This window comes from Hyaena hyaena, unplaced genomic scaffold (genome assembly GCF_003009895.1).
Source record: "Hyaena hyaena isolate Hyena2069 unplaced genomic scaffold, ASM300989v1 scaffold_648, whole genome shotgun sequence".
In the NCBI taxonomy this organism is placed as follows: Eukaryota; Metazoa; Chordata; class Mammalia; order Carnivora; family Hyaenidae; genus Hyaena; species Hyaena hyaena.
In genome coordinates, this window is record NW_024081279.1 from 316980 (window position 1) to 331724 (window position 14745).

The following is a 14745-nucleotide window of genomic DNA, read 5'->3' on the forward strand; positions in this document are numbered from 1 at the left end:
AAGCAAATGTTTTAGTTGCCTAGGTTCCATATAGTATTGTAATTAGCATTAACTTGTGGCTGAACTTTGTGACTACAGGAGCAAATAGAAAATGAAGTTAGTTACCTAATTCTTGGATAAATGGAAAATAAGAATAATTCTCTCCTAGGACCAAGCTGTTCCAGATAGTAAATTCTAAAGGAATTTATCCCATTGTAATATAAAACATCAAAAAGACAGCGATGAAGACTCTGTGTGGATTATTGCACTAAATTCTTAGTTTCCCATATTGTCTTCAGTCAATCCACCTTGTTTGCAATACCAGGTTAGGTCTCAGATCTTGAGCTAGTGTGGTTGTAATGGAACAGAAAGGATTTTGGTTAGAAAACCATTTGTGATGATGGGGGGGAAAAGATGTCACTTCCTTACAATCCTTTTTCACCTGTGGGGAAAATATATTTATGTCTATAAGACCTTCCTACATAGGAGGACAAGTTCGTTCTCTTGTATCCTTTCATCTGCTCAGATTAATTTGAATGTGGAAATTCTTCCAGGTATTAGAGTTTGGGTCCACCATTTGCTAAAGACATAAGCAAACTCCAACATTTTCATTTGATGGTAACTTGAAAATAAAAATAGAGCATAAGATTCATGAACATAGTAGTTAACTCCCTTTACAACTCATAACAATGGCTAACTGGTTAACATTTTTTGAGTGCCATTATATCTCCATTAATAGATGAGAAAGATGAAAGAAAGAATCAAGAAATTTACTGAACCTAATCAACTACTTAGTAGCAGAGCAGGACTCTTAACCCAGAGATCCATGTCCTAACCAATGAATTTATCTTTTTTCTGCTTTATTAAGCAACTTTCCAGATCAGTGAGCTTCATCCTAGAACTATAAAGGGGACCATTTGATGAGAAGACAACACGACAAACAGGGAGCTGATTGCAGTTGTTCTAGTGAGATAATAAGGTCCAAAATTATGCAGTAACCAATAACCAATTTTGATGTTAATAGATTACTTAAATACATTAGTGTTATTATAATATGGTTCCTACTGCTATCTAAAGAAATATTATGTTTAGGTATTTTGAGGATCTCTGACTTAAGTATTCAAATCAAGTAGATTCTAATGTTCTTCTAACTGTAAAATCTTTAGAATTGTATTTATTCCCTTTTTTCCTCATGAGCACCATGGCAATAAACTCGACTTGTCTAAGCTTTACAAGAATAAGTGAGTACTACAACCAGTGCCAATTACAGTTAGTTAATATCCTGCTTTTCTTCTTTCGTCTGCTGTAGGTAATTGCTTCTTTCTCTGGGTTACCTTTGAATGCTTGTCACATGAAATTTTGACATAACTTATAATTAAAGTCTAACTTTAAGTCGTTATTTTGTTAGAGCTGAACCTGAAGTAAACACACACACGTGTATGCATACATATAACTTAAAATAGTAATTTAACTTCCTTATGTGTAAGGTGAAGATCACTACCTCTCAAATAAATGAAACAATTATGCTTAACAAATACTGAGTACTCAATAAATGGTTATATGTTGTTAGCATTATTGTATGGAAACTTTACATTCTTAAAGAACAGGAGAAAATGGAAATAAAATCATTAAGTAAAAACATAGTAAGACTTAAAAAAATAAAGATGAAGCTTTTTTCAATGTCAAGGTTTTTACACGTAATTTGAAGAGACTAGTATTTAATGAATAAAATATAAGTAACTGCCTCAATTTGCTTTGAGCAATAAATTATAAAATTTTATTGATTACAGTAACTGTCAATGTTAGTTGCTTTGGGGCATTCAAAAAGATCTAAAAGTACAAATTAATAAAACTGAAATAATATGAAATGCATATTGCTGATACTGAATGCCAGAAAATATCTTGCCTAGATCTTAAAGCAAGATTGGAGCAAGAGGTGAGAATGGAACACATATTTGAAGTTTTTCCCAAACATTTTTTTAATGTTTAAAAAGCATAATATAGAAGAAAGAAGTAAACAGGATATCTTGGAAGATCTACACGGACATTCTCCCTTTATAAATGATGAATAGCATTAAATTATTCACTCAACAGATATGCTTTTCATTACTTAACATGCTAGACTCTATGCTAGGAGTTGGGAAAAATGATAGGTTGCAATACAGATGCATTATTCTTGTAGAGCTTATAATCTAATAATGAATGAGTATTTGGAGATATAATTATTACTGATGAATACTCTGTAAGGTTAGACGTGTTTCCTTAATAATGATCATCGGATTTTACATTATTTCTAGATGGAAAGACAGCACTCTTTTCTCCCCTTCTCCTACTCCTCTCCAGTTCTAAGATCTATATGCACAAACATGATTATCTATATTGAGTTCTGGCTTAGAGTGATAGTAAAACTTATCTGTGAATTCTTTACTTCCCACCCCACCATGTAGTATGAGACTCCAGAAGGTTCTCTGAATGTCTTCTGAGAAGATTTGAGTCTTGATAGATTTAAATGAAATACCTGTTGGCCTCAGATATAATACATAGGCCATCTAATCTTCATTGTTGTTTTAGATGCAGACCTCTCTGATATGAAGGACAGCAATGAACCTTATGACTATAAATTTGTGAAATGGATGACTAAAAATAAGGTAATGTTTATTGGCTTTAGATATTGTGCTGTATCTTATGGTTAATTTATGAAGGAACCTTGCTGACCTGTTTTGAACAATGTTAACTGTAGTTTTGTTATGTCATATCCCACTTAGGGCTATGTAGAGGATTTTTAAAACATTTTTCTCGTTGGAAGTTGTGAATATTTAGAAGTGTCTATTTGTTTTTAATGTTTATCAGTCTAAAATTAGTATTTGAAGTAGAAATCGTTTTCCTATTTTATTTTTCTATTTATTTTTCAGAAACTGTCAGCCATTCCAGTTTCCGCATTCTGTAATGCAGAGACCATATTACAGTTTGAGAAGTTTGTACGATTTTGCTTCATTAAAGTAAGTTCCCTGTTCTATTAAAAAATACATTTATGATGTTCTTCCTTCTCATTTGTAAAGCACCTTTTTTTCTATTGCTAGGCATGATATGCTTATAGGTAGTTTTTAAATTTTGGCTTCCTGCCGTGGAATTAACTGCCTACAAGGACAAAACTCAACACCTGAGTGTTGAGTTTACTGTATTACAACATTATCAGACTCATTACCATGTGACAATGCAGTGTCAAGCATGTAATAAAAAATTGCTAGACATGTGAAGCCTTAAGGAAATGTGGCCCTTAATAAAGAAAAAAAGCAGTCAGTAGAAACAGATTGCAAGGTGACCCAGATATAGGAGTGAGTAGATAAGAACTTTAAAGCAGAGATTATAAGTATGTTCAAGAAATTAAAGGAGGGCACCTGGGTGTCAGTCAGTTAAGTATCTGACTCTTGATTTCAGCTCAGGTAATGATCTCCTCCCCTGTGAATGCGTGTGGTATCTCTCAAAAATAATCAATCAATCAATCAATAAATTAAAAATAAAGAAAAGAAAATATGGACATTATGAGTGGACAAATTAAAACTAAAAAATCAAGTGGAAATTTAAGAACTTTAATGTGTGATTTCTGATATGAAAAATATATGGAGCTTAACACAGAGAGGATTGAGGATGTCAGGAAAAAAGGACCCATTTGGATTACAGATTCATAGAAACTATCCAACCTGAAAAACAGAGGGAACAATTATTTTTGAGAAATGAACCAAGCCTTAGATCTATGAAACAATATCAAGTGATAATATACATGTAATTGAAGTACCAAAAAGAATGTAGCAGAAAAACTATTTTAAGAAGTAAATGCCCAAATTTCCTTGTGTTTGGTAAAAAGCAGCTTAGAGATCTAAAAGCTCGGTGAACCACAAGCAGAATATAAACAAAACCACACCTAGACACTTTTTACTCAAACTGCTGAAAATCAAGGGTAATGGTAAGATCTTGAAAAAAGCCAAAGAAAAACTATACCTCACAGGCATGTGAATTTAGCAACTTCTCATCAGAAACAATGGAGACCAGAGTACAATGAAATGACATCCTGAAACTGCTGAAGTGAATAATGTGTAAGCCCAGAACTCTTTTATCGAGGAAAATAGCCTTTAAAACTGAATATGAAGTGTAGATTCCTGATGAATAAAAGCCGAATGAATTCCTTATCATCAGATCTTTGCTAAAAAGATATCAGAATATATGTATTATTGCTATTTTTAAGGTGTTACTGCCACTGAAGACAGGCTTAATATGTTCAAGAAACTCTTTACAAACACACTCATCTATAAACCTAGTCAGAATGATGTAAACATTGTTTTCACCTTTAGAGACAATCTGTAGACAACCTATAGGAGACTTATTCCGAAGAGAATAAAAATGTTAGCAACTTAATAATGTCAACATTTAATTGACTGAAATGTAGAAGAAAGGGTAAAGCCATTAATATTCTCATATCAGAGTGGATCTAGAAATAGAGATGTATTATTTAAAGTTCTAAACAGAACTAATAAAGGAAAAAAGTAACAGAAGACTTTCTGTTTTAAAATTCCTAAACACAGCCCTTCCCCATTCTCTACTTGGAAGTTATTCAAAACAAGTAGAATGGAAAACAGATTCACAAATTCCTCAGTAAGTGAAGAAGAGTTGGCAAATACGGTGTAGAGGGAAGACACCTAGAAAGTCTGTTGTGTCTACATCTTTACATTATTGACGGAGCCAGCAGGCAGCCTCCTCATCCAGAAGAATGGGACAAGTACCCTGGCAGAGGGAACTCCTCTGGACTGACTTGGCGTCATGAAAGGCAGGCCCGGAACCCACAGCTGTGTCATCTAGAACTATGTGGGGCAGGGTGGGAAGGAGATTCTAGCTGGGTTATAGATATTCTAGTTCACTCCTGTCATTTTTACGGAAAGCCTTATTGGGGCAATGTAGAGGAAGATATATCAAATTGCAGGTAGCAACTTAAAGTTTTTTGGTTTTTAAAATTTTTTTTATATTTAACAGAGAGAGAGCAGGGGAGAGGCAGAGAGAGGGAGACAGGATCTGAAGCAGGCTCTAGGCTCTGAGCTGTCAGCACAGAGCCTGACACGGGGCTCAGATTCACGAGCCATGAGATCATAACCTGAGCTGAAGTCGAATGCTTAACCGACTGAGCCACCCAGGCGCGCCAGGTAGCGACTTAAATGAGCTGTAAGGGGACAAAAAAAAAAAAAGTACGCTCCTCCCTGACCGCTGAAGTCCACATCAGTCATGTTAAACTTCGCTGTGATCCAGGCAGAATTTCTCCTGTCTCCTAGTGCTGCACTGGCTCCTCTCTCACACAGATCTGCAGGTACATCTTCAAATCATAGACAGAGTCAGTAGGTAGCATATTCATTACCCAGAACAATAGAAACAGTAGGTGTGGTAGCAGTGGGAGCTCACAAAGCTAATTCAATCAAAGATGAGTAATGAGAAGGAATCAGGTATGAATCTATAAGAAGATACTAAAAGGAAAAAAGGAGAAAGGTACAAGGAAAGACAAGTGTCAGAAAGAGAATATTCAACCAGAAGAATGTTGCTGTAGAGGAAATAAAAATCAACAGCTCAAATCTAAAACCTTTCAAATGAGATTAAAGCAGAGATTTTAAAAGTTCACGGAAGATAACATCAGATAATATAAGAAGATGAAATGGCGATTTGTCAGAGCTCAGGTACAAAATTGAAGGGGGAAAGGCAATTGTAGTGACATTGGAAGTGGCACAGAAAACACTCTGTACTTCTGTAAGCATATTAAGGATTGAGAAAAGCAAGCAAGGAAAAGAACAAAGATTTTTTTAAATATTAGAAAAATCATAGATGTGGAAGACAAGTGAAATATGTTGAATCCCCTAATAGGGGAAATCAGGGGGGTGGGGGACAAATGGAAACTGAAATGCATTCTATAGTTTTATTTTGTGAATGCTTTCCATTAAAAAAACAGACAAATCTAAAATTGAAAAGGAATGCCTTGTCTCAGGCAAAATTGTCACAGAACAATTAACACTGAGATATGTTGGACTTAAGGGGTGCCTGAGTGGCTCAGTCAGTTAAGCGACTGACTTCAGCTCAGGTCATGATCTCACGGTTCGTGGGTTCGAGCCCCGCGTCGGGCTCTGTGCTGACAGCCGGCTCAGAGCCTGGAGCCTGTTTCAGATTCTGTATCTCCCTCTCTCTCTGACCCTTCCCTGCTGACGCTCTCTCTCTCTCTCTCAGAAATAAATAAAACATTAAAAAAAAGATATATTGGACTTAAAAGATAAACAGTACTTTGACATCTAGACAAAAAGACCCAGGCCTTGTTGGGGCCAGGTAAGAGGGTCAGTGCGGACCCACCTCTTTTTACATCAACACTCGATATTGGAAGATAGGGGAGGAACCCAAAGAAGTTTCAAGGGAAAGTTAATGTATCTAACTCAACCTGTTGGAAATGCGAAAAATAAAAGTATGGCAAAACATGTCAAGAAAATGGAAATTGAAAGGAAGCAGCTTAAATTTAAGGCAAAATAAGCCAATAACAGCACTTTACGATGGTTATGGGTAAAATTCTCAGCACCTATCAAATATTTGAAAGGATGTTCCACTTTACTCATAAGAAGTGAAAATTAAAACTGCAACAAAATTTTATTTTATCTGTTAGATTGGAAACAACCAAACAACTAAAAAGTTCGATAAGACACTGGTATAGATAGAGAGTGGAGGTATAATTTGTAAAATCCCTTAACAGCAGTTAGTTTGAATATTTCCACCCAAATTTAAATGTACATGCTTCTTAACCCAGAAATTCTACTTCTAGGATTTTTTCCCTCTGTGGATTTACTTGCACATTTTGAATGTCTTGTGCGAAAGGATTTTCCATATTTGTAACTCCCTTCTTTGAAAAAAACCCAAAAACCTGGCTCTCATCATGTAATCACTTTTTTACTCAGTCCCTCTCTATGAGCTACTGCCCTTCCAGCCACCACTCCTGACACCCTCTACCCCTCTCAGGCTTTGACACTTTGTACCAGGCTGCTACTGTGGTCACCTTCTCCTGAGATGACCTCCTTTGATGCTCCAACACTGCACACCAGGCTGCCACTGTCACCTACTGCAAGGAATCCTTCACCCCTCTTGGGCTCTGACACCCCATGCCTGCTACCTTGGCAGATGCCTGCCTCACCCTGTCTAGGTTTCGACAGCCTGCGCAGAGCCACCCTGCCATAGAGATGCTGGCTTACCGTGCTTAGATTCTGCATCCTGTTCCATTTGACACTGCCGTTGCCGTCATCACCGCCTCCTGCCACACTGGAAACCCTCCTCACTCCACTCTGGCTGCAACATCCTGCACCAGGCTGCCCAGGTTCCCCCTGCCTCCAGATATGAACCTGGCTTCACTCAGCCCCACCTAATGGCTTTTGTATTAAATCATTCTGTAGAGAGGGAAGAGTAAAGAAAAGAAGTAGCAAAAGCAGAAGAGAAAAACAAGAGACTTGTTTTTGACTGTTTATCCACCAATTTAATTTTTTACCAAATTCTGGTATTACCTGTTCAAAATGCAAATGGGGGTGCCTGGATGGCTCAGTTGGTTTGGTGTCCGACTTTGGCTCAGGTCATGATCTCACGGTTCGTGGGTTCGAGCCCCGTGTCGGGCTCTGTGCTGAACTTTTTCTCAGAGCCTGGAGCCTCCTTCAGATTCTGTGTCTCTTTCTCTCTCTGCCCCTCCTCTGCTTGCACTCTGTCTCACTCTGTCTCTCAAAAACAAATAAATGTAAAAAAAAACAAAAGGCAAATGAATTTTATTAGTAATTATAGCTATGAAACATCGATGGGAGTGGTCAGAGAAGTGTGGATGAATGAATTTTTCTCCAGAGCAGTCTGCATTTTGTCTGAAATTGATAAATAGAACCAAATGCACAATTTAGATCTTGGAGGTAACCACTAGAACTAAAACCGGAAATTGCCCTAAAAGGTCGTCTTGGGAGATGACGGGAATAGTAGGAAGCAGCAGGAGAGGAGGAGCGGATGCTTCTTATTCTGTGTAAACTCTTCTGTTCTCTGATTTGTTTCTGCAACTGTATATTAATTTGATTGCTTTCCTTTTGTAGGTCTGCCTTTCCATTTTTACTTTGAAAAATTCTCTTCACTTAGATCAGATATCCACTTAAGTCTTCATTAGCGCTATTATGTTTCATACTTTTTCCTGCTTTATCAAATCTGTCTTTATCTTAAAGTGAACACGTCATTAGAGTACTATCCAAAACTGAATGAATGGTGGCTATAATTTGCTCAACTTGCCTATTTTCAATTAGGCGAATGCCAGCTAGTAGTAGTACCATTCACCACGATTGTGTGTCAGAAAGACACATCTTCCTATTCGTAAATGTCATTTTAGCAGAAGACAGACTTCGCAGATTTTAGTACTTTTAGTTAACTAGAATTTTCAGTAAACTTTTCTGAGCAGCAAGGAAAAAGAATTTTTTTCAGAAATCTTAGCATTGAATAAATATCAGTAAAGATATACATTTCTTAAATGAAAAGGATATTCCCCACATGAATTCCTTTCCTGAAGACATTCAGATACCTCAACTGGAGACTGACTATCAGTCCTATAATCTCCCATACTTATAGTGGGACATCATGAGAGGTGTCAGGTCATGTGCAGAAGGGCGTGAGGTGAGAAGCAAGGAAGCAAAAGTAATAATTATCAATCCCATCAGCACCTCCTTTAGTCTTGCTGCTGGCATCTGTGTCATTTATGAGTCTGGGTCTTTGGCATTACCGCTTGCTTGTGCTGCCATAATGGTTATAAATAGTGAGAGGGTCCACACTGTTGAAGATGGTTTTGGCTGGGATCAGGTTAAACTGTTTTGAGTTTGATTTGCATTTATACAGTTTGGTGATGCTTTTTGGCCCCATGGCAGTTAATTTCCTACATTTTTTTCAATGTCCTTTCAAAGCAATGAACTGGCAGCCAGTATCACAAAGCAGTATGATGTAGTGATTGGTGTCACACTTCTCCAGCTCCTCTAACATTGAATTTTTATGAGGTTCATACACTTTTCCAGCCAGGCAGTATTGGGATAAAATGTTACAAATGATTGGTTAGTTGATTGCTGCTGGGCTCTTTAAAGAGCTTGGGACCCGTGTACTACACTGTCCCACAAGGGAAGATGCTACAAATGCCGTTTCCCAGTTTCTGTCCACGTCCTCCCAGAGTTGTGGCTTAATACAGGCAAGGCTTCCAATGACTCATCTCCTGGGAAGACACGCTCCCTGAATCATTGCTCTGGAGCTTGGTGCTGGAGAGGCCAAGGACAGGCTGGAGCCCAACTGGGCCCGGCTCAAGTTATCAGGGGTTGAGGAACACTTGGGTTCCAAGTCACTACATGAATCTTCTGATCCATCGACTTCGTTATATTTTTCATATTTAAATCTTACTTCATCTTGAATTCATTTGATATGTAATGATGACTATTTCATTTATTTACAGAAAGACAGTACACTGGATGCTGCTGAAGAAATCATTAAGGCATGGAATAGACAGAAGTCTTCATAGATGCAGATCATTTCTACTAGATGACCTAGTAAGGAATTGTTATTTACTGCTGCTCCCTGCTGGGTATTGAAAAACAAGTATTTCAGTACAAATGAAATTTGAAGAGAATTTTCCAAAATGTTAACCCCACAGGATTGTTTTGTTTTGTTTTGTTTTTCAGTTGAAATGTATGAAAACACCTTCACTTACCATTTTATGAGAAGCAATGTAGCATTTTGGTTAAGAATTGTGATGGGGCATCTGGGTGGCTCAGTCGGTTAAGCGTCCGACTTCAGCTCAGGTCATGATCTCACAGTTCATGGGTTCCAGCCCCACATCGGGCTCTGTGCTGACTGCCAGCTCAGAGCCTGGAGCCTGTTTCAGATTCTGTGTGTGTGTCTCTCTCTCCGCCCCTCCCCCACTCACTCTATGTCTCTGTCTCTCAAAATAAAGACATAAAAAAAATTAAAAAAAAAAAAGAATTGTGAGAAGCTGGTTGATGTTTAACCTCATTGCTTCAGTTTCCTGATCATAAAAGGGGAATAAAATATAGCACCTACTTTAGGATGGCTAGCTGGCTCAGTTGGTAGAGCATGCAACTCTTGAGCTTGGGGTCATGAGTTCGAGCCCCACATTGGGCATGGAGCCTACACAAACAAAAACAATAGCACCTACTTTAGATGAAGTTTGTGAGGATAAAATAGATTGATTTATGTAAAGCTTCAATAAACATTCAACTAATGTTAGCGAGTTTCATCACTCTAACTTGTATAAAAACTCAGCCAGTTATATTCCCTCAACTCCATGTCCTTGCTTTGTCTCCCCACGTGTAGTTCTCTCCCCTTCATTTACCAATGCCTTTGAACTTTGCTCACTGTCCCCAATACTGCCATCATCTGGAGTGGCTTCAGGTTCACGGGGATTGCCTAGGCCTTCAGCACTTTGACCTCCTCACCTTTAGTGATGTTCACCTCTACTCCACACTCCACTTCAGCCACTTACCCTCTTGGGCACACCCTGAACCTTTCATCATTTAAAGCTGTGCCAACTTTGAGATAATAAATTAGTCATCTCACACTGTAACCACCTATCCTAATAGCATTCTCTCTGTGTGTCTCATCTGCTCTTAAAATATATCACCTTTTTAAACTCACTATAATTTCAAATCCACTGTTTCTAAAAAAATAATGGTACATGGCACTCCTACAGCAGAATCACAGTCAATCTATGAGAATAGATATCTGGGGGGCGCCTGGGTGGCTTAGTCGGTTAAGTGTCCGACTTTCGCTTAGGTCATGACCTCGCAGTTTGTGGGTTGGAGCCCCACGTCGGGCTCTGTGCTGACTGCCAGCTCAGAGCCTGGAGCCTGTTTCAGTCTGTGACTCCCTCTCTCTCTGACCCTCCCCTGCTCACGCTGTCTCTCTCTCTTTCCTAGAAATAAATAAAAAAAAAAAAAAAAAAAAAAAAGAGAATAGATATCTGATCTTCACCCTACACCTGCTGAAAATAATTCCAGGATCTGGCCTTTCCAAGGTGATTTCTATACCCACTGAATTTTGATAATCACTGCTGTAGTCTCTAGAGCCCTTTATTCCTCTTGGTCCCTTATATCTTCCTTACCCAGCTTAGATTTCACCATCTATCACTTCAGGCAAGATACTTTCGCTGCCTTGAATAACTTGCTTGTTGTTCTGTTTCACCTACCTGAACAACAACAAAAAGACACCATAAAACTCCACCCTGGGACTGAAGCTCCATGCTTACACCTGAGTTGCTGAGCACTGCTCTAGCAAAATGCAATTGTACACATGCCAACAACCATGAATGCAAATCATTGACCTTGGCTGGATTTTATCCTTCCATGATACCCTAATGAGCTTTTCTACCTTTCACCATAGTAGCAATTCCTAATACTCTCCCATTTTCCACAATAAAAATATACAACCTGTTTTCACACCTCAAACCCAACACTACCAGCACAATTAAATCATAGCTAATGACCTCATCTCCCACTTCTGTGAAAGACAAAACAAAACAAAACAAAATGTAAAAACAAAAGCTAACAGGAGCACTCCCAACTGGGATCCTACCAAAAGGTCCGTGACCTATCTGCATCAGCATTCATTCTTAATTCATTTCCTCCAGGGGCTGGGGCAGATTGGGGAGGATTGGTAGGAGGGCAGAACCAGGTCCAGTCAGGCAGAAGGAAATCCAGAGCCTTAGGAGCCAACTACTGCATAGCAATATAAGTCCCGTGTGTAGTTTTTAGCCTGTCCACTCTTGTTGGGGACTTGATAGAATTTTCACCAGGATTTAAATATGCTCTTTGCAGACCTGGGCTTGGCCAGTGCTGATCCTACCATCTGTGTTCTGGGTCCCATTACTTCTCACATTCTCACTTGGTGCAGTCGGTTCTCTTGTATATTCAGCCTCTCCTGGCCCCCCTCCTCAGCAGTGAGACATGCCCAAGTTTCTATTAGAAAATCCTTTCCCTTATGCTATCTACTACCGTGTTATCTCTTCCTCTTCAAAGCAAAATTTCTTCCTTCCATCTTTGCTTTCTCCCTCCTTCTTTCCTTCCTTCCTTCCTTCCTTTGTTCCTTCCTTTAACAAATATTCATTGGAAAAAACCACCACAACAAATATCCATTGAATTCATGTTCTGTACCAGACACTATTATAGGTACTTAGGATATATCATTGAACACATAAACAAAAATCCCTGCCTTCCAGGGCTTTCCTTCTGGCCAGGAGAGTGAGACTGATTCATAAACATAATGAAATGGGGGCGCCTGGGTGGCTCCAGTCTGTTAAGTGTCCGACTTCGGCTCAGGTCATGATCTCACCTGAGTTTGTGGGTTCAAGCCCCGCATTGGGCTCTGTGCTGACAGCTCAGAGCCTGGAGCCTGCTTTGGATTCTGTATCTCCCTCTCTCTCTGCCCCTTCCCTGCTTGTGCTCTGTCTCACTCTGTCTCTCAAAAATAAACAAATGTAAAAAAAAATTTTTAAATAAACAATGAAATGTATTGAATGTTAAACTTTTTTATTTTATTAAGTTTTTTATAATTAAGTTTTTTTATAATTCCAGTATAGTTAACATAAAAGTTATATTAGTTTCAGGTGTACAATATAGTGATTCAATAATTTTTTAAAAACTTTTTTAATGTTTATTTTAGAGAGAGAGAGACAGACAGACAGAGCATGCATGGGGGAGGAGCAGAGAGAAAGGGAGACAGAATCCAAAGCAGGCTTCAGGCTCTGAACTGTCATCACAGAGCCTGACATGGGGCCCGAACTCACGAACTGTGAGATCATGACCTGAGCTGAAGTCAGATGCCTAACCGACTGAGCCATCCAGGTGCTCCTCAACAATTTTATACATTACTCAGCGCTCCTCATGATAAGTGTACTCTTTAATCCCCATCACCTGTTTCACCCATCCCCCCACTCACCTCCCCTCTAGTAACCATCTGTTTGTTCTCTATAGTTAAGAGTATGTTTCTTGGTTTGTCTCTCTTTTTCTTTCCTTTTGTTCACTTGTTTTGTTTCTTAAATTCCATATATGATGAAATCATACGGTATTTGTCTTTATCTAGCTTATTTTGCTTAGCATTATATTTTCTAGCTCCATCTCTGTTGCAAATGGCAAGATTTCATTCTTTTTTGTGGCTGAATAATACTCCATTGTGTATATATATGTGTATGTATATACGTATATATACATATATGTGTATATGTGTGTATATGTGTGTATATGTGGTATATACACATTTATTTACTTTATTTACTCATCAACTGATGGATACTTGGGCTGCTTTCATAATTTGGCTATTGTAAATAATGCTGCAATAATTATATATCTGTTTGAATTAGTGTTTTTATATTCTTTGGGTAAATACCCAGCAGTGTGATTACTGGCTTGTAGGGTAGTTCTGTTTTTAATTTTTTGAGGAATCTCCATACTGTTTTCCGCAGTGGCTGTACCAGTTTGCATTCCCACTAACAATGTACAAAGTTTCTTTTTGCTCCACAGCCTCACCAACACTTGTTTCTTGTGTTTTATTTTAGCTAATCTCAAAGATGTGAGGCAATATCTCAATGTGGTTTTGATTTGCATTTCTCTGATAATGAGTGACATTGAGCATCTTTTCATGTCTGTTGGCCATCTGTATGTCTTCTTTAGAAAAATGTCTTTATGTCTTCTGCCAATTTTTAACTGGATTATTTGTTTTTTGGATGTTGAATTTTATTTTATTTTAGAGAGAATGTGTGCATGGGATGGGGGAGAAGGGCAGAGGAAGAGAGACAGAACCCCGCACTCAGCATGGAGCACAATGTGGGGCTTGACCCCACAACCCTGGGATCATGACCTGAGCCAAATCCAAGAGTTGGACACTCAAACAACCAAGCCACCAAGGCAGCCCTTGGTGTTGACTTTTATAAGATTTTTTATACATTTTAGATGCTAACCCTTTATTAGATATGTCATTTTGAAACATCTTCTCCCATTCAAGAGGTTCTTTTAGTTTGGTTGATTGTTTCCTTTGCTATGAAGAACCTTCTATTTTTATGTAGTCTCAGTAGTTTATTTTTGCTTTTATTTCCCTTGTCTCAGGAGACCTATCTAGAAAAATGTTGCTGTGGTTGCTGTCAGAGAAATTACCGTCTGTGCTCTCTTCTAGGAATTTTTATGGTCTCACATTTAGGTAATTTAATCCCCCGTGAGTTTATTTTTGTGAATGGTATAAGAAAGTGGTCCAGTTTCACTCTTTTGCATATAGCTGTCCAATTTTCTCAGCACCATTTGTTGAAGAGACTGTTTTTTTCCCATGGCATATTCTTGCCTCTTTTATTGAAGATTAGTTGACCATATAATCATAGGTTTGTTTCTGGGCTTTCTGTCCTGTTCCATTGATATATGGGTCTATTTTTGTGCCAGTACCATACTGTTTTGATTACTGTAGCTCTGTAGTATAATTTGAAACCTGAAATTGCAATACTTCCAGCTTTGTTTTCCTTTTTCAAGATTGTTTTGGCTTTTTGAGGTCTCTTATGGTTCCATACAAATTTTAGGATTATTTGTTCTAGTACTGTGAAAAATGCTTTTGGTATTTTGATAGGGATTGCATTAAAGCTGTAGATTGTCTTAGCTAGTATGGAAATTTTAATGATACTGGATCTTCCAATCCATGAGCATGGTGTACCTTTCC

At 38.2% G+C, this 14745-nt stretch overlaps 1 protein-coding gene across 1 annotated transcript in view; it reads left to right on the forward strand.

The window, feature by feature from the left end:
- KYAT3 (kynurenine aminotransferase 3) overlaps window positions 1–14259 on the forward strand; it is a 73020-nt gene extending 58761 nt beyond the window's left edge. The window contains exons 12-15 of the mRNA XM_039216630.1: window positions 2551–2627; window positions 2892–2978; window positions 9491–9584; window positions 14151–14259. Of these exons, the coding sequence (XP_039072561.1) occupies window positions 2551–2627; window positions 2892–2978; window positions 9491–9556 (230 nt within the window). The 3' untranslated portion in view covers window positions 9557–9584; window positions 14151–14259. The remainder of the gene's footprint in view (window positions 1–2550; window positions 2628–2891; window positions 2979–9490; window positions 9585–14150) is intronic.
- The last annotated feature ends 486 nt before the right edge of the window (window positions 14260–14745 follow it).